We start from the raw sequence: 24,224 nt of genomic DNA, 5'->3' as shown, positions 1-24,224 counted from the left end.
AATACCACCTACAGTGTCCCTAAATGGAACACCCGTCCCCTATGTCAGGACACACAACCTCCTGGGGCTGCGGCTGGATGGGCCTCGCCTCACCTGGGCCAGCCACATTGAATACCTACACACCTCCTGCAACAAGCACCTGGACATCATGAAGAGGCTTGCAGGTGTTCGCTGGGGGGCAGGCCGAGACATGCTCCTTCAATACTACTGCACCACCATCAGAGCGCGCCTATCATATGGCAGCAGCATCTATGGGGCAGCGGCCCCCTCCAACCTAGCTAAGCTAGACACCACCCAAAACGCTGCACTGAGGATCGCAATGGGGGCCATGAGGTCCTCCCCAGTTGTCTCCCTCCATGCAGAAAGCGGCATCGCCCCGCTCGCCACCCACAGAAGAGAAGTGCCAGCCACCACTACCACCGCATCTTGAGCCTGCCACCTTCCCACCCACTCTCAGAGCTCTACAGCACCTCAGGAGTCGACCAGCACGCTCCAGTCTGGCTCCCCGCGGCCCACCAACCCCTGATTGTGAGGGCATTACTGGTCCACCTACTACTCCATCTCACTCCACCACCACCACAACCCATCAGCCCACACTCCCCTATCCCACCCTGGCTAGATATCTCCCACACGATGTCCCTGTACATCCACGACCTCCCACACAGACCAACCTCCAGCATCGTGGCGGCCACACACTTCCTCAAGATGGACAGATCCCTCTACCACCACCACTTGAAAATCTTCACCGATGGCTCCCCCCCTCCACTGCCTCAGCCATATATGACCCCAGCACCAGCACCTGCAGGACGTGGAGACTACCCCCAGAGACAGACGTCCTGACGGCTGAGCTCTACGCCCTGCACCAGGCCATCGCATACCTTCACACTACCCATACCAAGGGCAAGGCTGTCATTTACACTGACTCCCTCTCCTCACTCCACCTCCTCCGCTCCCGCCACCCAACATCATCGACGGCCCTAGCCCACACCATCCAGCGAGCCCTCCTCCTCCTGACATCCGAGGGGTGGGAGGTCACCCTGCAGTGGGTGCCCTCGCACTCCGGCATACGAGGCAACACTATAGCAGACGCCGCCGCCAAGATGGCCCTTGCGGAGGTAAACATCACGCCGCTCCCACTACCACTCTCCACGGCCAAATGCCTTATCTCCCGCACCTGCCGCGCCTCCTGGGATGACACGCTCGCCAACACCCTCCGCACCACAACCATGGGCCAATACCGCACCAACTCCTCCCCACAGCCGTGGGTGAGAAAAAAGTCCCGCGTCCTAGACGTGGCCTTGACGCGCCTCCGCCTGGGCGGCTGGGCCACACACGCCTCGGCGCTCACCTCCACCGCCTGCGCCTCGTCCCCGACCCTCACTGCCCCTGGTGCAGGACCGTCGAGGACACCATTGAGCACCTGCTGCTGCACTGCCCGCGCCACCACTCCCAGCGAGTGTTGCTCCGGCACCAACTCCGCGCCCTGAACGTGCCCACCTTTGACCTGCCCACGCTGCTGGCGGCGGCAGGCGTCCACCCATCGCTTACCTATGAATGCTTACCTATGAAATGGTAGTGGGGAAATAAGAAGAGAACTTCTTGTAGTGATCCCCACCTCTATGTCAAGTCAGCCAGTGTTAGGGTCTGTTTATGTGTCTGTCATATCGTGCTTTAAAAAGTGGCTATCGTGGGGCTGTTACTACGCTCTCAGGGAGGGCGTTCCAGTGGTCGATGGTTCTAATCAAACCAATTTCCCTTGGTGGTGGTTGTCCAGTGGTCGGGTCTCACTAATTTAAGGCTGTGTCCCTGAGGTTATTGGTGTTAAGGTGGAAGAATTGGTTGTAGGGGACATCTTCAAAGCCGTGCAGGTGCTTATAGGTCTCTTTCATGTCCCCCCGAGTTCTTCTGTCCTTGAGTGTCTGGATACCGAGTTGGCTGCACCTTTCTTCATATGGAAGGTGGGACAGTTCCGGGACCAGCTTTGTCGCCCTCCTCTGCACCTTTTCTAGGGTCTGAATGTCTCCTATCTGGTGTGGGGACCACACTTGGGCGCCGTAATCAGGATCCAGGCGGACCAGGGCTGAGTAGAGTGGGAGGAGGATCTTTCTGCTGAGAACCACAATGTTCCTGTTGATGACGCCTGCCTCACCTGCGCCTTCCTTGGAAGACGGGGCAGCTGACGCGCCTGTGAAGCCCTCACAGGACGACACCAGGGCTCATGTGAGCGACTAGATCGCCGCGGCCCTAAACAACAACAACAACAACCAGCCCCCTAAAACACCCCACAAGAAGAAGACGACGAAGGCTCCACACCACAGGCCAGCGCTGGGGACCTGCTGGCCAGCGACACCTCAGCCCAACACTGCCAGGACAACACCTCCACCACCGCCGGGAAGTCTTAACCTTCTCATGCAGCAGAAGTAGGTAAGCTGTCCTGCACAAGACAGGCCGCCCTCCACTCATAAGAACATAAGAACATAGGGAAACTGCAAGAGGCCGGGTGGCCTACACAGGGCAGCTCCAGAATCCCCCCCACTACTCACGATGGGTGAGGTGTAGTTACAGGGGTTACAGGTAGAGGCTTGATCCTCGTTATACCGGCGGTACTAGGCACGCATCCAGTACCCCGTCACCCTACTGCACCCACACCTCACTGCCACCTGTCGTCCTCGTCCATGTAGCTATCCAGGGTTAAGATTCGTTTTAGGTCCGTGCCAGTATTCATTACCTTGAAACATCAGTATCTCTTCATATCTTGTCTACAAAACTGCAACAGTCCTGGAAACGCTTTCAAAATCCATTTCCAGGACTTTTTTCTCTTGAAATCAGGGATAATGTTTACGGAAGCGCGTCACCTCCTCTGGCGACGGTGCAGCCGGTGTTGCAATAAATACCTCCTCGCTGAAATAAGTCACATTAGTTACGTTAGTAGGTCGTAAAGTTTGGTTGGAGTAGTTTAAATATGCTCCCCGACCCTAAACCCTCTGCGAGCTATTTTAAGGCTGCGGCGGCTGGAGCGTCGCCGCGGCCAGCACCAGGAGGCGACGCGCCTTCCGTAAACATTATCCTATTTTCAAGAGTAAAAAAAGTCCTTGAATTGGATTTCAAAGCATTCCATGACTGTTGAAGGTTTGTAGAAAAGATATATGAAGAAGATACTGAGGTTTCTTAAAGTAGATTATGAGATACTGGCACGCCTAATAAAATCTTTACCCTATCCAGTCTACTCATAAAACAAGCTATCGTCCCTGCACTGACTATGTGATTGCTGAGTCTATTCCATTCCCCACCACCCTATTACTAAACCAATGCTTGCCTATATCTCCCTAAATCTATACTTTTCTAATTTAAATCCATTACTGCGAGTTCTATCCTGCTGGCTAATTCTCAGTACTTTACTTATATCGCCTTTGTTGTAACCCTTGACCCATTTGAATACTTCTATCAGATCTCCCACACTCTTCAGCTCTCTAGTGAATGTAAGTTTAGATGTTTCAGCCTATTTTGATATGGGAGGTTCCTCAGCCCCTGAATCATCTTGGTCATCCTCCTCTGAACTGATTCTAGCAAGTTGATGTCCATTCTGTAGAGGCAGCTCCTTTGACCCTAAGGTCCCGTGTGTATCTAACCCCACCTAATATCGCTGTCAATGAATTTATCTAGTCTATATTTGAATGTGACAATTGTATTGGCACTCACCACGTGACTGCTAAGCCTATTCCACTCATCCAGCACCCTGTTTGTAAACCAATTTTTGCCTGTGTCCCTGTTGAATCTGAATTTATCCAGTTTAAACCCATTACTTCGTGTCCTACCCGGTTCTTTTACCAACAAAACCTTTTGAATGTCTCCCTTATTAAAGCCCTTCATCCATTTATAAACCTCGATCATGTCAATGTTTTCTTTTCTAAGTATTCGCTGTGGTATATGCTGTCCTTGCCCCTCTACTATTACTCTAACTAAATTATTGTAAGACATTTCTACCTGGTTCTCCTGGCTCTCCAATCCGCAGTTCTGGCCCTCATGAATCCCTAAATTATCCCAGTTTACCCCTTCAAGATGTCTTCGAAGCCCCTCGTAATTTGCTCTTCTGAAATCTGGCACTAACACTGGGTTTGGTTCGCGGGTTACCGCCCAGTCTAAGCTAAAACGAATCGTTCTGTGGTCACTATTTCCTAACTCTCCGCCCACTTCCAACTCACGTAGCAAGTTCCCATTATTGGTTAGGACTAAGTCTAATATGTTATCTCCTCTGGTAGGCTCAGTAACTACCTGCTTAAGGAAATTATCTTGTATAACTTCAAGAAAGTCCTCGGCTTCCAGGTCACCCACTAGGTCTTCCTAGTCTATATTCCTATAATTAAAGTCCCCCATTATGCAGACATTTCTACTCCTACTCGCCCTGCCAATCTCCTGTAGAAATATACTCGTGTCCTGCCTGTTAAGGCTGGGTGGCCTGTACATAACTCCTAGAGTTAGTTTTTCTTTCCCTTTGTAAACGTCCACCCGAACTGATTCTGAATCCATGTTAGTTTTGACTGAATTGTCAACTAAACATTTAAGTGAGTCTTTAACATATAGCGCAACTCTGCCTCCCATTCTGCCCCTTCTGTCTTTGTGAAACATCTGATAACCCGTTATTTCAAATTCTGATCTAAAATTTCTATTGGCAGTGTCTATTCATGTCTCAGTAATTGCTATTATGTCAAAATTTTCTGAACAAGCTTCACCCCTTAGTAAGTCTATCTTGTTTCTGAGGCTCCTGCTGTTAGTATAGAAGATTCTTAGCCCGCCCTCCCCTATAAAAATCTTCTAAGCTGCCTGGATGTATTATGAGCTAGATGTCCTCTTCCATTACTCCTCCCATTGCTCCCATTACTCCTTCCCCCCTCGCCTATACTAAAAAATCCCTCAGGGTACCAAGTGCTCGCTCAAGGGAGTCTGAGAGAGCCTCAACACCCTTGAACGTCAAGTGTATCCCGTCACGGGCGTAGAGGGCGTCGTTGCCAAAGAAGAGGTCCCAATTGTCGACGAACAGCCATTTGATGTTCCTAGCCTCATAGCACTGCACTTTTCAGGGTGGAACTCCAACAACCACTTCCCCGACCAATGTTGCATCCTGTAGAGATCTTCCTGCAGTCTAACACAGTCCTCTCTCTTACCAGTTTGTCTGAAGACCTTTGTATCGTCAGCGTACAAAAATAATTCGCTGTTGAGTACTACATCTGGTAGATCATTTATGTACATAATGAACAACAGTGGTCCAAGCACTGAGCCTTGGGGCACTCCACTAGTAACCATTTGCCAGTCTGATTCTTCTCCATTTACTATAACTCTGTGTTTTCTCTGTCAAGAATGCTGCTATCCAGTTTAAAAATGTTGCCCTGATGTTATAACTTTTATTTTCTCAATTAATCTCCAATGTGAACTTTATCAAATGCTTTAACAAAATCACAATATGCAACATCCACAGCGCTACCTTCATCCAGATACTGCGTCCATTTGTCTAGCACGGTAATAAGCTGCAGCACCGTTGATCTGCCCGTCATGAATCCGTATTGTTTTCTGCTGAGTAGTTGATAATTCTTCAAATGCTTTAAAAAAATTTCTGTTATTATGGTTTCCATTATTTTTCATATGACACAGGTCAAACTCACAGGTCTGTAATTACCTGGTTCATTTCTGTCGCCCTTCTTATAGATCGGTGTGATGTTCGCGATTTTCCAGTCTTCAGGTAACTCATTGCTCTGCAGCGACAACATGAATATCTTCCTGGTGGCGGAAATTATTCCCACTTCACCTCTTTTATCGCATTAAGGTGCAACCCCTCTGGGCTCGGTAACAAGGAGTTATGACGTTGCATTTTATCACGATCACTCTTTCTATAGCATCACGCTGTAAATTCTACTGACTGGTAGGGAAGAAACATTCTTAATATCAACGTTGGGTGTCATCCCATCCAGTTCCTCGGTAAAAACAGTACTATAGAAGTTCGCCAAAATTCCCTCGCCTTTTTTGTTCTAAATCGCTTTGTGTTTTGGCTGTTTTTCAGTATTTCAGCATAAGGTCATTCGCCCACTGATGACTTAGTCTTTGACTGTACGTACTTCCAGAATATCCTTAGGGTTTTGTTTGGACATTTCTGAACAGCCTAGATCTTCTCGGTGTCATATAGCATTTATAGTCTCCTTTGTAAATTTGATTACTTAATCTCCCGGTAATCCTCTTGCATTTGTATATATATTCCCTTGACCCCATGTATGCCACCATCCTGCACATTCTTCTCAATCTATTTCAATATCGTTTTTTTCTTCTTGATCTTTGGCCACAGTCTTCTGTTTATTTCCAAGCCTTTATTTGTCTCTTCCTGAGTGTATCTTACCTCTGAATTCCCTTTGAGGAATACACACTTTGACAGCCTCTAGTAAGCTTCGGCTTAAATCTCCTCCACATTTCATACGTAATGTCGTGAGTATCAAGGTATACATTCCCAATCAATTGATAACAGTCCTTTTTAATTGATCCAAAATCCGCTTTTCATAAAGATAAATTTTACTTTGCACTTCCTGTCCTGTGATTCTATATCACATTTACAACTAACACATTCTTGTCGGCGTTGCTAACTTCCCAAGTGGGCTTGTTGTCTCTAAGTCCCTCAACGTTGTGTGTCATCATCAGTGAATACCAGAGCTAATATGTTCCCCTTTGCTTTGGTCCTCTGAATCTGGTGATCTCTCTCCTGTATGTGCTGAGTGTAAAAACAATCCGGACCTTTCTAGAGACTCCAGGCTAAGGCTGTCCTCCCAGATTTGCATGTTAGAAGTGTCCCCATTCTGCTTGTTAGGCAAGTTGAAATCAACAATAATTTTGTGGTGCCTTGCACTGTATTCCTTCTTCAGTTTTCTTGTAGTAACTTCAGTATTTTCTCGTTATTTTCATTATCACTACTTTGGGCCCTATAAATGGGCAATGTCAATAGTTCCTCATTTTTACATTTGATCTTAACTTCTATATACTTGCAAGCTTCCTCTTTCATCTGGATAATGTCATAGGCTATATCCTTATTTATATATACTAACAGTCCTCTTCCTTATCCTCAAGTGCAAATTTTTCCCAATGCTCTCATACCCTTCAAAGTTATTATACTCCTGATAATGTCTCTATCAATACGATGATTTTTTGGTTTTGACTTCCTGTAACGCTATCACATGAGGGGGTGTCTGTAACTCTTCAACTTTTTGCTTAGCTCCACTATCTTATCATTAGTTTAATACATCGACATTACAAAGTAACACATGAAAGTCTTTTTACTTGACCAGATGTACATATTTTATTTGGATTATTGTGGTTCCTCTGTCTCCTTCCCTCCACTTTTACTCTTCGGTATATGCTGGTCTCTAGGGACTTCCTCTTCATCATCGTTCATCATTTCATCGACGCCTGCTCTAGGGCTCCCACACCAGGGATAGCCCACGGCAGAAACTTTCAACTTTTCTCTATCAGGACACTCCCTCCTTGCCTGCTCCAAAGTTTCTCAAAGATCTTTCCCCCCCTCTCTCCCCAACTTGTGCTCTTACACCCTATCCCACTCCATTTCACTGGAGGTCGTCCTCTAACATTCCCTCTCCTCTATCTCCTTACACCCTTCTGGTCATCTTATCTCCTCCATTCCTCCATGTGGCCAAACCGCTAAGGTCTGTCCTTCACTTCTTCCCACCCTCCACACTTCTTCCTTCACCCCTGTGACGTACATTCCAAAATGCTCGTACACACTTTCAGCTACTCATTCCATCCATTCTACTCACACCTATGACACTCCTCAAATAACTCATTTCCCACCTGCACTCTAGACCTCTGACTTTCATTTTCCAGGCCCATGTTTTTCACTTGCATATGTGAGGTTGGTACCTATTGTGTATCTCCAGCAATCTCTCTTCTTCCATGTCTCACCTTCTGCCATTTCATGATTCATCCCAAAGGCCCTACCACCTTCTTCCCCGCAGCCGCCTTTCTCTTATCTCTCCCCTCCATACCACCATGCTGCTTACATACACTGCTGATCCAAGGTACGTAAACATCATTGACCTCCTCTTGTTCTTCACCATTCAGAATTATTTTGCATTCTTTTTTCATTCCAATTCCCACTTACTCTATGTGGGCATACAAAATCTACAACCTCACTTCTACCTTCGCTCACAAACCGTCACTTTACTTCTGTTGACATTGTTACTTTCAGCTTTCTCCTAACCTATTACAGACACTATCAAAACTTACTGGACCTAAACATGGTAGTTTCCCGAATCTTTCTCCTCGACGTTTTTCTAACCGGCATTTTTTTGCTCCCCTGAGTTCCTTCTCTCTCTTTCCTTTCCTCAATGGTCATATCATGAGACACACCAACCTTCCTAAATATTTCACCTTTAGCTGTCTCATAATCCTTTCTTTCAAGGATCCTCTCAGAGTACACCACTATGAGCCTTGGTAGGCTACTCTGTTCTTCATTTCTCCTTGTATCTTCCAATTCGTCTTATCTCCTCAATATCACTGTCCAAACATGTCAAGCCCATCTCACTGCATAATTCTGCTGAAAATTAGCTTGTCATGCTCAAAATTTTTCAGACCCTAATCCTGCCAAGCTATTGCCCTCTTTCACCTTCTCTGGGATACCACTACAAGACAATGTTTATTTTCCTGTCTAATCTATTTTTTTACTTGATTGGTAGTTTTATCCAGCAGTTCTTTACCATTGTTATGAGCGCATTGAGGAGCCCAAGCTTAGTAGCTCCTTCAGTACTAGACTTCCACTGCAAACCTTTAATCTGCCTCTGTCTTCCAAAGACATCCCTGTAGAGATTTTGCCAAATCTTCCTTCTTACCTCTGCACTCACTTTTGTTCCTCGTGTCGACTACGTTTATATCAACTGTTTTGCTTTCCACTGCTTCATTAATCACACTTTTGACTTCCTCCCCAACTTTCTGCTTGACTTCATCAATCCTAGATTTGAACTCACTTTATTTCACTTGAGACCTGATGCTCATCTCTAATTTCCTCCTTCCAGATTCTTCAGCATCATCTTTGATCTCCTCTAAGGCCTCCAGTGGTTTTAGTTTCCAGAGCATCCATACGTCTTTCTACTTTATCCTGTCTCTTCGGATGTGTTGGTTACTTGTTTGAACAATTTCCCCGCAACAATATCGCATTTGGTACAATACCAGTGAATCTTACTTGCTTGATTGCTGCTCAGAAATTATACACTGCCTCGACCTCCTCACACTTTATGTGGTGCCACATTTCACATAGTTCACAGCCTAGAGCCTTGTCTTTCCCCAACATCTGTGTAACCTTACAGACTACAGGCATGTGTCTGTTTTTGTTTATCTGCGTCGCTATCGTCTCGCCCTGTCAGCTGAGTCACCCCGTCCCTCAGTCTAAAGCAGCTTGTTATGCCAGGATCCCAGCAGTATCCTTGGTTTTTGTTGCTTCCGCCTGCTTACTAGACGGATTTTATTCTTCGAACCTTGATGTTCTTTACCAGCCATCATGCTTATTGGAGATTCCTTCACTTTACAGAGCTCTCACGGGCAGTCGACCATCTCGACCACGACCACGGACCCTAGGTTGCCGGTGGCTGGCCGAAAAGAGAAGGAAAGAACGAGGACAAATAAACAATGAAGACCCAGCTTCCACTAAGGTTGGGGCAGCCTCTACCTGCAGGGCTGGACAGCAGCATGAGGGCCAGGACAAGCAAGAGCAGACTGCTGCAGGGGGTGGAGGTCAGTGGGTCACCAGATGAAGCAACTGGTTGCTGGCAACTCCAGCAACAAAGGAGAGAGGAAAGTCAGTGTGTCTGGGAGTGTAAGACTAACCACAAGGCATGGCCTCAGATATCACAATCTACACACACTGGTGAAGAACTATGAATGTAAGGAATGTGGGAAACAATTCATCCACAAGGGGTAACTCTTGACATTAATAATTCTTTACACACTGGTGTGAAGTGAACTATGAACAAGGAAGGGGAAAAATTCATCCAGAAGAGTGACTTTGATAGACACACCATACACACACTGCTGTAAAGAATGAATGTAAGGAATAAAAATCAAAGAGTACTCCTTGATACACACCAGCGCCACACTGGTGTAAAGCCATGAGGGAAAGAGTGGGGTGTGGGAAGAGGTCTAGTGTGAAGCAGGCACTAACTGACATGTCTTCAGGCATCATGGCCTTAGAGAGTTCAAGTGTGATGTTTAGGAAAAAGCTCTTTGGAAGACAAGGGATGATATAACTAAGGCAAGATCCACTTGAGTGTGTCTGCCACAGAAGAGATGGACCTGCTGTGTGGGAAGAGGATGGAGGGAGAGGAAGGTGGAGGAAGAGGAAGGAAGACAGCCCAAGAACGGGAAGGGAAGGAAAGGGCAGAGCAAGGGAAGGAACCTATGAAGGAAAAGGGAGAGTAATGTGGTGTGTGTTGCACAGCATGGTGTGTGGCAGACTGGGTGTGTTTGTAGGGTGCTGTATGTGTGGTGTGTGGGGCACATGGTGTGGTGTGAATGGTGTGTGTGTGTGTGTGTGTGTGGTGGCTGGTGTGTGTGGGCTGGTATGGTGTGTGTGTGGTGTGGCTGGCATGGTGTGTCAGGTGTGGTGTGTGTGGTGCAGTGGCTGGGTTTGGTGTGGCAGCTGGTGTGTGTGTGGTGTGGCTACATGTGTGTGGTGTGTGTGTGTGGTGGGCATGGTGTGGTGGCTGGGTATGGTGTGTGTGTGTGTGTGTGTGCATGGGCATGGTGTGGTGTGGTGTGTATGGTGGTGTGGCCACATGGTGTGTGTGGTGTGTGGTGTGTGGTATGTGTGTGGTGGCTGGGCATGGTGTGTGTGGTGGTATGGTGGTATTGGTGGTGCAGTGTTGGCATGGTGGTTGTGTGTGTGTGTGTGGTGGTATGGTGGTGTGGCTGCATGGTGTGGTGTGGTGGTGTGTGGTGTGGTGGTATGGTGGTGTGGCTGGTATGGTGGTGGTGTGTGTGTGGCTGGGTATGGTGGTGGTGTGGTGGTCATGTGGTGCGTGGCAGTAGCTGGGTATGGTGTGTGTGTGGCTGTGTGGTGGTGTGGCAGGACGGACCTGGGACTTTTTACCTGCTGTTATGGTGTTGCAGAAGGACAAGCAGGACCCAGACGGTGACATCATTATGAGGCTTGAGTACGGTCTCCTCAACCCTGTCCCTGAGTTGATTGGTGAGTTGGGCAATCACTTTTTTCTTTTGTTCAAAGTCTTTCTGTCTCGTATTCTTGGTTGTGGCTTTTAATTGATGTGGGTCTGTTCATGTCTGTGTCTCTGATGTTTTATTTGCTTCTCATTTTCTCTCTCTCTCTCTGTCTGGGTCTCTTTGTCTTTTGTCTGTCTCTGTTTCATTTTCTCCGTGTGTTCCTGTCTTCTGATGTTTTATTATCATTTTCTGTCTGTCTGGTTTGTCTGTCTCTCAGTTCTCAAGTTCGTCCTCAATTTCTCTCTGGATTTCTGTAGCTGTGATATTAGTTTTTTCTGTTTATTTTCTCCAGTTCAATCTATGTCTTTGTTCAATTCTGTTTTTCTGTGTCCTGTGTCTGTCTGTGCTCTGTGTCTGGTTCGTGTCTCTGTGTCTGTCATGTTAGCCAGTCTGTCTGTTTAAAATTGCTTCTCTGATTTCTAGCTTAGTGCTAATGGTTGTTTTATCTACTTATTTTCTCTTAGTTCGTTCTTTGGTAGTATTGCTTTCCTCTCTCTTCACTTATCCCTGTTTCATTTTCCTCTGTTCTCATTTTCTTTTGTCTCTTTTCTGTCTTCTGCGTCTTATTTTTTTCACTGTTTTCCTTTCATTCTTTTCTTTTCTATTTCTCTCTTCCTCTCCTTTGTCTTAGTTTTCCTTTTCATTTCTTTCTTCTTCTTGCTACCATTTTCTCTGTGTCTGGCTCCTCTGGATTTCTGCAGCTTTATTTATTTATTTACTACAACAAAGGAGACGGCCTGAAGGGCAACAAAAAGTATAGAAAAAAAGGCCCGCCATCGCACGGCTGCCATAATAGACGGCAAGAGGCCAGGGAATTAATCAGGTGAGGAGGTGTCTTGATACTATTGCTCTTTATGTCTATTTCCTCTTTACTTACCCTGTCTGTCTCTCTGTCTCTAAGGTTTCTGTAGCTTGTAAGATAGTTCTTCTGAAAAAACAAAAATTGAATAGGTAACTTGATGCGCACTTTCTCCGCAGAGCAACCCACGTGTACCTCCTGCCCATCGGTGAGCCTGGTGCCCCTCAGATGTCTTCCAGCTCCTCACCAGTGCATCTTCCACCTCCTGAGCTTGTGTGTAACTTGACCAACCAGTGATGAGGTGGGAGGAGGGAAGGGAACAGGGGAAGGAGGAAAGGGTGAAGGAAGGAGAGGAAAGGAAGGAAGAAGGAGAAAGGGAAGAGAAGGGAAGGGTCAAGAAGGAAGGAAGGTCAAGAAGGAAGGGAAGGGAAAAGGAACAGGAAGGAAGGGAGAGAAAGATAAAGGATGGAAGGGAAGGGAAGGGAGGAATCAGACCAGAACCCATCATTGCATAGCCACACTTTACAGGCTTAAACTATTGGATCATAGTAGATGTCTCTCTCAGGCGGGGACTCTGAGGCAGGGTAATATAATTTGTTCTGGGGAAAAGATGTCTGATAGTTTGTCTATTTTTGATCTGTTGTCCGTCTGGAAAGCTGATTTTCATAGCCTTCAACTGAATGCTTCCTCTACATAGTTTGTCTATTTTTGATCTGTTGTCTGTTCAAGTTTATTTTCTTATAGCCTCAAATTAATCCTTCCTCTAAGAAGCCACCATGGAATTTGTTGTCTGTCTGGAAAGCTGGATTTTCTTATAGCCTTTCAAACTACAATGCTTCCTTTCCACATGAAGCTGCTCACGACTGCTCATCAAGCTGGATTACCTCACGTCATTAGAATGCACTGATAATTTTTAATTTTGGAGAGTGATGATGGGGAAGTGTTGAGATGCCCCGCTTACGGTCCTGCTGAGCAGTTTCTGTGTCTTCAGAGCGTGTGAAGCAGTTTGCCAACCTGGTCTTGGCCCTCATGATGCTGTTCGCCAGGTACAATCACTGACCAAAGACAAGTTTGAGAGACTCCGCCCCTCACTGCAATTTTACTTCATCAACTGCCGTTCATTGAGGAACTTCCACATGAGAAAGCTCAGCGCCGCCGCCAGCACTAGTTGCTTCACAGTTGCCACGCCGGAAGGACGCTGGCAGGGCCCCAGGTTTTCAACCAACCGAAAGGTACACATGCAGGCAGTTAGAGCCTCCTGCCCATCATCCCATGTTGGGGAGCGGGCAGGGCCTTGCAAGTGGCTGTTTTCAATATTGTGGGCTACAAGGACTATTTGTGTTAGGCATCTGGCAGGCTGCGCCGGCCGCCGGCCATGTCTGATCAGTCCCAAAGGGGCCCTCAACAGATGTCCCTACTGGCCACGTTCTCGGAGTCGAGGAGGAATCCATACCTTGCCCCTCAGGGGGCTCAACGTCGCAGGACGAGATGAGGCCACATGCTCCTTGGTAACAGTCATGGTGGTAGCAAGTGCCTGTACTGCTGATAGGCACCTATAAACCACTTCTGGCCCCACAGGCGTGCTCGGCCAGCTGCGCCTCTCTGTCCCCACCTGCCCCCTGAAATATGGTTTCTGGAGGCCATTTCGAGCTACGAGGTAAGGAATAGCCAAAGGAGGACAGGCAGCCTGCCTCGTGTGTGGCTCCTGTAGGAATCCAGGGTGCGTGGTACATCACGTGATGCGTGCCGGGTCTTCAAGGTCTCCTCCTCCTGGCCTCTTTCTCAGGGTTTATGGATTCAGGCAGTGAGATGACAGGAGATTAGAGTGTTTGCCCCAGGCAGTAGTGCTCTCCTGCTGGGGCCAAATCTTTGGATCCACAGGAGTTAAAATGGGAGGATATTGACACACAGGTTGGTGGACATGGTGAATTACGTGGTTCAAGCAACGGCATGAGGGAGGGAGGACCGCTAAGGACATCTGTGAGGACGACATTTGGGTGAAGAGGCCGGCTAACTGTCACGCACTCAAGCACCTGTGGAATGTAACACGCAGGTGTTTGAAGCCCTCAGAGTAGATAGCTAGGAAGGAGCAGACTGTCGCCCAAAGAAAGTCAACAACAAGGACATCCTGAGAGCGGCGACCACATTGCTGAAAATCCTTGGGTGCTTGACAAGGTAGCTATCACGAGGGCTGTGGTGCTTGCAATGAATGATTAACAGCGCACTGCTTGTTGGGCCATGCAAAACCAGGAACAACTCTAGCAAGGCGGTTGGTCATGAAACGGGAGATAAACCGTGTACTGCAACTTTGCTCAGACAGGTGCCTATGACTCCGCTTCCTCTTTTGGAGATGACGTGTCACAGTCGGCTGGCAATATTGAAGACGCGGGAGTAGTTTTGGCTAATAAGATTACCACCAAGAAGTCTTTATTTACACTTGGGGAGGACGGAGGAGTTCTTTGGAGTAGCACCAAACAGAGCTTCTCATCCAGTTCAGCCTTGGTTTGGTTGAGGACAGGCTACAGGGCAATCAACGACCCAGGCGGAGGCAGGGGAGGTGATCCAAAATGAAAGGCCGGGGGGGCATAAGTGTTTGGGTCAGTACTGAGGCAAGTAAGGACTTTGAAGCAGGTAGACTGCACTATTTTTGTTTCTGAGTGGCAGAAATTTACACAAGACCCATTTGTTTTTGGACATTGTTCAGTATTGCCACCTTAATATCAGAAGTAGAGGACATAGAACATCTTTTACTTTAAAGAGGTTGAATACCCATTTAATAAGGAACAGCAACAATGCATTTCTAAGGAAATTAGCAAGCCTGCAACTCAAGGTCATTCAGGGTTACTCAAAGGACTGACGATCAAATTATTTCCCCATATTCTTGGATACAGCCAAATGGTGAATAGCAGACCTGCTTAATTTGAAAGAGTTAAACCTACATCCCATACAAACATTTCAAATGGAATGGAGCAGGCAATCAAACTTATTCATGCGGGGTGAGACTATTTGGCTTCAGTGGACCTTAGGCAGTTTACTACTTCAGTGAAGGCTGCAGAGGAACAACAAAATTTCTTTGTTTCACCTGGCCCGGTGCACTGTTTACATAAATTTACATGTTTGCCAATGAATTTGGTAGAGGGGCCAAGACTGAACAACAAATTAACAAAACCCCACTACCTAAGAAAGAAGGAAGCATGGTGATCAGTTTTATTGATGACATGCTTATCATCTTAAGGCAAAATGTTGTCTGAAAGTACAAATGATACAATCACTTTGTTGAGGGGAGTTTGGGGTTTGAAATAATGAAGAGAAATTGTCCGATTCTCATGAAGTGCATATAGAGTACTTGGGTAATGTTGACTCGGAGAGAAGGAAATTTACTGCTCTGGAACTGCAGGCTGGATAAAGACAAGGTTGTAAGGCCCTTCTGAGCAGAACGACACACCATCAGAGGGTAGCGCTAGTGATAGGCATGCTAGAAGGCAATTCTAAAGCAGTGGAACCGGTAAGTTTCATTACAGGAATTAGAGGCAGCAAAAGACGCTGCCTTTAAAGGGAAGAGAAAGGTGACTTAACAGGAAAAATGACTATCACTAATGACATGAGAGAAGATTTTGAATTGGTGGATAAATAACGTTTCAATTCAGACAGACAAATCTTCAGAACAGGACCAGATATTGAATTGTACACGATGTATCTCGCCTAGGAAGTTGGGTGGCTGCCCCAGACCAACAGACAGTGAGTGGTAATTGGTCAAGGAGTGAAAACATTACACATAAATGCCTCGAGCTCAAAGCCATTCTCCTGACACTGCAAACATTCACTTGAACCAGAAACAGGCACATAAAGGTTTTCTGTGACAATACTCCATCAGCGGTCATCGTAGTGTCAACGAAATGGGGGGTTCTCAATCACAAACTTGCAACAACACATCTATTGAAATTTGGGACTGGTGTAAGTCAACTCGTGGATCATCCAGTTCGCACACATTGCAAAGACAACGTTACTGCAGACATAGCTTCAAATTAATGACAGACACGAATGGAAACTGGGTGAAAAATATCTTCAGGAGTTATCTCGCGTTTGGTACTCCTCCATTGGATTCACGGTTTCAGAATTATTGCTATGTTCGTCTGGTGTGGAAACCAGACCCAGAGGCAAAATATTTTGATGCGTTCTTCATTAAATACGCCAGTTTCAACTTGTTACATCTTTCCTCCGTTTTCATTAATTACTAGGTGCCCGTGCTTAAAAGCAGAGGTAGCGAAAGGGTGGATGGTGGTGCCATCATGGACTTCGCAGCCTTGGATGGGCACTCTCCTCCAGTTGCTGGTCGATCACCCCTCGTCTGATCATGGGGAAGACGTGTTGACGCACCATCTACGGCAAGGTGAACCACCCGCTATTGAAACACACACGAGTCTCATGGCGCGCCTTCTATCAGGGAATCCTACGAGAACAGGGCGACCTGCAGAGGGCGCAGAAATCATTATGGCATCCGAAACCTGGCACAGAGAAGCAGCATAGCCACACATCAGAAGAAAATTCCAGTTTTGTCATAGATGGCACTGATCCCGTTAATCCCACTGCACCAGAAATAATAAACTTTTAACGGGAAACATTCCACCGAACGTGGGCGACAGCATCAACACAGCAAGAGGTGCTCTATCTTCATTGGGCATTGTAGTCACGGTTGTAGGGTAAACGTTCCTCTGGTGATCCGCTGTGAGGTTCAATTTTGAGACCAAATCAAACCCAGGTACACAGAAACTTGGGATGTTAAGCCTGTTTTGGCAGAGAAACTGAGAACGATAAAAAATTTACTGAAAAAACCTGTCACTTAAAGAAGTCACATTAAATCCTCGTGATGTTGATGTGCACTGCTATCGTCATTAGAGTGGCCAGGACGCTTAATTTCATGGTATTAAATGGCATTACTATAGGAGATGACTTCATTTCTGTGCCTTTGGGGAATTCCCTACAGGGTAGGCCTAGCTACAACATTCGTAGCATTGGGTTTCAGGCTTATCCAAAGGACACCAGTTTGCGTGTGTGTGAAACCTTGAAATGCTGCCATTAGCCACAAGAACACCAAATCACCAACTCACCGATATTAAATATCTAAGGGTTTCATCAAACCACATAAAGCAGTCTAAAGACACTATTGCACGTTGGCTTAGAACTACGCTTATTATGCCTGGGGTGCAAAACACCAACACCTCACAGCAGGTAGTGTGAGGCCAGCCATGGCATCAAAGCCAAAGCTATGGCTGTACCAATTGAATGCATAATGGTAAAGTAGGGATGGCTAAGGGAAACCAATTTCAAATTTATTATGACAAGCACATTGTCACAGGGATGATGCATTTCAGGAGGCAGGGCATAAGTACATCAGCGGGACAGCAGCTTGATGCCCATGTTTGACTCTCTAATGCATGTTTACCTTAAAGTTAGGTTTAAGATTATGTTTACATGTTACATGCAAATCTTTATGTACATACATTAATAAATATGTTATGTTTACACAAGGTAACAGTGAGCCCAAGTTACAGAGATCACTGGGAGTCATATGACATGGATTAATATTTTAAGGTTTTATTTCAGATGATGGACACATAAATTGTTCCAATTGCATAGTCCTCAACAGGTCAAGTTGTTTATTTGTGATATGTACATGCTCATACATGTAATAAATTTCTGCATAGTCATATATATATCTGTTTCCAATAAGTACACATACCCAAAAATTCACAATACACATAAGGCATGACACCCACATGGCTTCAAAGTTTTTTTCCAAGTGGAGGACCTCCATTGAACGGCGATTGATTAGTACTTATATTTCAGTGAGTGTCGTTCGGCTACAAGCCTCACATGCCCTCCTTCCCACCCTTCGCTACTAATTACACTCATTAATTACGCCATTAACTCAAGCATTCAGATAATTTTATTTCCATGTGGGTTCGTACATGTCAAAGTCTGATTCATACAAGGTGAAGCTTCTTTATGTGAAGGTTTCAACCAGCCGAGGCGATTTGCTTTAAAATTATAAGTACACTTCAACTGACCTACGTAAGTCTCGTACTTTTCTAATATGCCCCGTTGTTTCCTTCTCTCGGTTCACGTTGAGGACCTAGTGTTTTTTATGCTTTTTTGTTTTATTGCCTTGAACTCTAAAAGATAAAGTTCACATAACTCTATAACCTAACCTTACCTAACCTCCCTAAAACCCAAATCTCTTAAATTTGAATCCTTCCTGGACCCCCTCCATTAACCTTTTTATAACTTCCCTAACTCTCACCTATGTAATAATCTATAAGGGAAATAAGAGTGTTATAAAATTGCAATAGTTTGTCAGAAAGGCCTATTTTTAACCCCCTTGACTGTGATTTCAAGAAGACATCAAAAGCTGGTGGGAGGGAACAAAAGTGGCTGCTACAATGCAATGATGAAAAATGTTAAGTCCTGCACCTGAGTGGGGATCCAGCACACTAATACCATGGGAAACACTCCACTATCCACCACAGGAGAACAGAGAAAGACCTGGGAGTGGCACAGGCCAGTGAAGGGATATCCAGCACACTATCACACCGGGAAACACTCTAATTATCCACCACAGAGGCAGAGGGCATCCTGGGAGGTGTGACTGAAGCTAACAAAGAAGGACATCCATAACAATACCACATGGGAAACACCATCCACCACAGAGGCAGAGGAAGACCCTGGGAGTGTATGTGTGACCAGGCTACCAGTGATATACCAGCATACCAATACCATAAACACTCCACTATCCACCATAGAGCCAGAGAGACCTGGGAGTGTATGTTACCAGGTTACCAGTGTGGGACATCCAGCCAATTGTATCACCACATGGGAAACACTCCACTATCCACAGAGAGAGAGACCTGAGTGTATAAGTGCTGCCAGGCTACCAGTGAAGGGACATCTGCTAATAATTGGGTCATTCACATGGAAACACTCCCACTATCCAATTACAGAGGCAGAGAAAAGACCTGGCTAAGACCACACGGGCTGGGGCCATCCAAGAGGGCCTACTGGTGCTACAGGTACAGGGGATAGACAGGGAAGCTGATGAAAATAGAATTCCCAAACCACCCTGGTGTGTGTGTCCGTATGCATGTGTGTGTGTGTGTGTGTGTGTGTGTGTGTGTGTGTGTGTGTGTGTGTGTGTGTGTATTTACATAGTTTTATTTACCTAGTTTTAGTTTTACAGGGCCTGGGCATTATGCCTGTGTGGTCCTGTCTCCGTGTCTGCATTTATCCAACTTATCTTAAAGCTTTGCACACCCTCGCTGATAATGTCTCGCTCAGACTGTTCCAAACCTCTGCATTTCTTTTGCAGGGCCATACTTCTTGTGTCTCTAAGCATCTCCCTTTCTCAATTTTTTTTTATCAGTCCTCTTGTATTTCTGTTATGTTTCCTTCTGTTAGCAGTAGTTCTTCTAATATCTACTTCATCTATTGGTTTAATAATTTATAAATTTGGATTAGCCCCTTTCTCTTCTTTGTCTGTTAGTTCATTTTAATTTTCCTCGTATATTAACTTCCTCCAACTCTGGGACCATTTTTTGGATGCCACCCTTCTGTATTCTTTTCTAGTTTTTTATATGCTTCTTCAAGTAAATTCACATCACTTCGTATATATTCTAATTTTGGTCTAATCAATGGTAGTATTGCCTTCATCATGTCCTTTATCATGTAGCTAAATGCTACCCAATATTTCACCAGTTATGTGTCCTGCATCTGATTTATATGACTTCGGGTTAACATTTACCTCACCATTTCACTCCTGCCTCTTCATGAATTTTTGACAATTACTTCCTACCTTGGGCATCCAGACTGGTCTTGTTTCACTTTACCCATTTCCATAATACATTTTCATATTAAATTCCATCTCCAATCCATATCGCCTTATAGGCTCCTGCAATATTTCACAATCTTCTTTGTTTCTTATATGTTTTGCACTTAGCGTCGTCAGCAAATGTCATGTAGCTATTAACCTTCAGCCATGTCATTTACATATACCAGGAAGTATTTATTTCAGCACACAACCTGTGGTACTCAGTTTGCCATTTCTCCATTCTGGAGTTTGAGTCTTGACGCTCATCTCCTTCCGTTAGGTAGCTTGCCATCCATTTTTTCTAGTATATTTCCTTCAATCTTCCTTCCAGTTTCCATAATAGTCTTGTGGTGTGGTGAACTTTGTCAGCTACCTTTCAAATCTAGGATAAACCACCCATCCTTTCCTGAGTTCTTCATCTATATTTTGAGTAAAATCATAAACATCACCTTTTGAAATCCATATATTGCTTCAGTTGGTAATTAACTTATGCTCTTCTAGAAATTATCCCACGGTTTCTTTTTTATTATTTTCAATATATCAAAACATCTGTCAGATAAGGTCTGTAGTCTGTTCATCTTCCTTCCATATATTCACCAGCCCTTCTCCACTATTGGGCACCGTACAATTTGTTACTGGAGCATCTAATGATGTTTATTATTGAATTAATCATCTCATTGAAATATATCAAAACTCCATCCGGTCCTCACTATTTCTTTTCCTCTTCATGGACTTTCTTTGCCATAATCATGTTCTGGCTTCATTCTCTTGTGGCGCATTAAATATTGTTTCTTTGGTAAAGACTTCAGGTTGGAATTTTCTTATTTAGTAACCCCCTGCTACTCGAATGCTGACTTCATATTCCTGTCTCTCAGTCTTTTCTATTGTTTCTTTCGGTTTAGTCTTCCCATTTATAAATCTATAAAACAACTTGGGCTGTTCTCTCTTTATTTTTCACAATATCCTCTCATATCCCTTTCTTCTTTCTTTTCCTTATATTTTCGCCATTCATTTCTCACCATTCTGAAGTCTTTTGTTTCTTGATTCTTCCTTTTTAGCCTTCTGCGCTATCCTTTTTCTTTTGTATTTAAATGGTATTAAAACTTTACTCAACTAAATTATGACAAGTAATATTATTTTACACCAGTGTTATAGGCTTCCCATAAAGATGATCATACTTTTCTGTACTTTATTTCTTTTCTCAGTAACTCATCCCATTCCAAATTTCAAAGTCTCCCAAGGTTTTCCATGTCTGTCTTATCATAGTTTAGCCTGTTTGACGGTAGTAAGTCCGCTCCATGTTGTTGTGCTTCTGTGTGGAAAAACTGTATTTCTTGATGTCTCTCCCAGTCGCCTCTTCAATTTCTTCAATTCTGTCTTACCACACTTCTGTCACACTTCTGTCACTACTATTCTGTCCAATTCCTCCAATCCCTCTTGCTTGTATCCAATGAGTGTGTATGTGTGTGTGTGTGTGTGTGTGTGTGTGTGTGTGCATATAAAGGTTAACTGTAACTTAAGCATACATATTGTTATAATTAAGTGTTGCATCATGCATCATAGCTTAATACTATCTCCCTTAAACATACAGACACAGTATAAATGAAAATAATATGGGAATCTTTTACTTGGCCATGAAGAGGCGGAAAATGTCGCTCTCGGGATAAAATTTGAAAAGTTTGTAATATATATATCATTTTCTTTTTTTTTTTTTTCGTGTATGCCTATAGTGCTGGTAGGCTTGCTTGAGGCCTGGATGGTAGTCGGCCCCAGCCCGTCATGGCGCGGCAAAGTGTTTATAGTGGCCATCTTCTCTTGGCTCATGCTGCCCCGGAACTCCTTCTTGATTCACTTGGACGGTTTCCTCTAGAGTCCGGGTTGATGGGTGGTCTTCAGGACAGCATGTGGGTAGTTTTAAGCCACTCGGTGACTGAAAAATCCCAGGTGGTGGCGTGGGGATTCAACCCGTCGTCCATCACGCGGTGAATGTGGGCCCAGCGCTACCACTCAGCCACCGCCTACCCTGTATATGAATGTATGCCTGTATGTCTGTATGAATGTATGCCTGTGTGTCAAGCTCAAGCTCAGTGACACAGATGTTTAACAAAACGTGGTGCTTTTGGCCGGAACTGTGCTGAGCTAACAGTGGAATCAGCAAGACTCGCACCGAACCTTGTAAGGGTAGGCTGTGGCTGAGTGGTAGCGTGCTGGGCCCACATTCACCGTGATGGACGACGCAGGTTGAATCCCACACTACCACCTGGGATTTTTCAGTCACCGCCGAGTGGCTTAAAACTACCCACATGCTGTCCTGAAGACCACCCATCAACCCGGACTCTAGAGGAAACCGTCCAAGTGAATCAAGAAGGAGTTCCGGGGGGCAGCATGAGCCAAGAGAAGATGGCGCCACTATAAACACTTGCCTGCGCCATGATGGGCTGGGGCTGACTACCATCCAGGCCCCTCAAGCAAGCCTACCGGCACTATAGGCGTGGACGTAAAAAAAAAAAAAAAAAAAAAAAAAAAGTCCGGCCAATCATCAGCCGGAAGATCAACACTTCCGTAACAGCTGCAACACACACAGTCTCACATTCATATACACATGATGATATATATAGATTACAAGTTATAACAAAAACAACACGTTTTTGGCAAATGGTTTGAGCCTGAGTGAGAGAATGCCCAAGGAAGGAAGGCTGACACACTCCCCCAGACGTCTGGCAGCGGCAACCTCCCACCAACCGTACATAAGGTCTTGCTGCCATGCTAAATCACACTTCCCTAATCTGTTAAGTTCCTCTAGACCAATCACCTCATGTATGTTGTTGCTCTGCGCACACACACACACACACACACACACAATCCTATACTGCTGAATTTGGTCGACCTGTTATTTTTTGGGTAAACTCAGAATTCTTTAACCCTTAGAGTACGGGTGGCGATGTATTTCTCTGGATGGTGTGCATGGGGAAAATTTAGGCATTTAAATGAAGTGGAAATGGTGTCTTTCTTCCCTGCAATAATTGTATATTGATGTAGTATATATGGTGGAGTAATAAAACTTCTCTCATAATAATAATAAAAAAGTTATGACACCCGAAAACATTGCGCATTTTCTCGTGGCCGTGACGCATCGCATGGAAGCACCCCACACTCTCTCTCTCTCTCTCTCTCTCTCTCTCTCTCTCAATGTCAGTACCACAGCAGTCATCAGAGTCACTACCACTTTGATCCTCCCGCACTCTACTTTCGCCCGGACAGAGGAACTGCTTGACGCATCACAAGACATGACAGATGTATTCCCAACAAGAGTGTAAAATGATCTGTGGCCTTCGGTAGGCTGAGACGAATGAGTGTGTACGGATGCCAGATGTCTCCACCATTCCTCTGAGTCAAGAACTTGCCGTATATTTGAAACGTAGGGAGTGTAGAGTGTGATGATTATATATATGATCCCCGTACGGGTGGGGCGTGTGGCAGCCCACTTATATATACGATCGCCGTAATGTAAGGGTTAACAAATTAATCAACTTGAAATATATCTTTTCCATCAATCAGCGGAGGGTGTGAGCTGGTACCATCGACGCTTCCACCAGGTTATCTGAGTGGATGCAAGTGGATGATTTTTAAGATGAATACATGAGGCTGTGCACACAGAATGGCCATACTATTTGATTTGTACTTCTTTGTCTCAGTTTCCCCTTCAATATCCACAATTTGCCGGCTTGTTCTACCTGTAAATTAGATCTCTCACTATTTGGACCTCACTACACATCAAGGAAGCTCCCCCCAGGCTGGCCACGGGAGCACTGGAGACTCGGCTAGGTGGGGGAGGAGGCCGCTGAACCACTGGCACTCGGGCTGATCATGTTTCGAGTCCTCAGCTTCTGAACTTCCTCCGCCAGATTCACTTGTTGCTCAAAGAAGCGGACCAGGTTTTCTTCGTTGGCGACATTAGCGAGAAACTGCCTAATCCATTAGCGAAGAAACTGCTCTGACGAATACTCTCCACTCCCGGTCAGGCGGCTGTATAGTGGAGGCGTGGCACTCCTCGGGGCTGTGTTGTTGGGTGCCAGAAGTAGTGTGATGCTGGTTCTGTCCCTCCTCTTCTGTATCTGTTGGCATGGTCTGGAAGTGCTCTGAAGGTTTGCCGCTGATGCTGGAACTGGAATCGAGTCTTGAGGTGGTGGTCATGTCGGCATCAGAGGGGTTGGCGGTCAGGGAGGATTTTACAGCACACTCGGGATCAGGGTTAGAGATGAGAGGCTTGGATTCTGCTATGGGGGAATGGCTGCCAAGGTGTGT

The 24,224-nt window shown here is 45.5% G+C and overlaps 1 protein-coding gene across 1 annotated transcript in view; it reads left to right on the top strand.

Annotated features, from left to right (window-relative positions):
• The window catches only part of LOC126982398 (zinc finger homeobox protein 4-like), a 97,029-nt gene extending 83,951 nt beyond the window's left edge, over positions 1-13,078 (top strand). Inside the window, exon 5 of the mRNA XM_050834442.1 lies at positions 13,050-13,078. Within this exon, the coding sequence (XP_050690399.1) occupies positions 13,050-13,058 (9 nt within the window). The 3' untranslated portion in view covers positions 13,059-13,078. The remainder of the gene's footprint in view (positions 1-13,049) is intronic.
• Positions 13,079-24,224: the final 11,146 nt, after the last annotated feature.

Source organism: Eriocheir sinensis, chromosome 50 (assembly GCF_024679095.1).
Source record: "Eriocheir sinensis breed Jianghai 21 chromosome 50, ASM2467909v1, whole genome shotgun sequence".
Lineage (NCBI taxonomy): Eukaryota > Metazoa > Arthropoda > Malacostraca > Decapoda > Varunidae > Eriocheir > Eriocheir sinensis.
The sequence above is the reverse complement of the archived record's forward strand: the minus strand, read 5'-3'. Positions and strand labels throughout refer to the sequence as shown.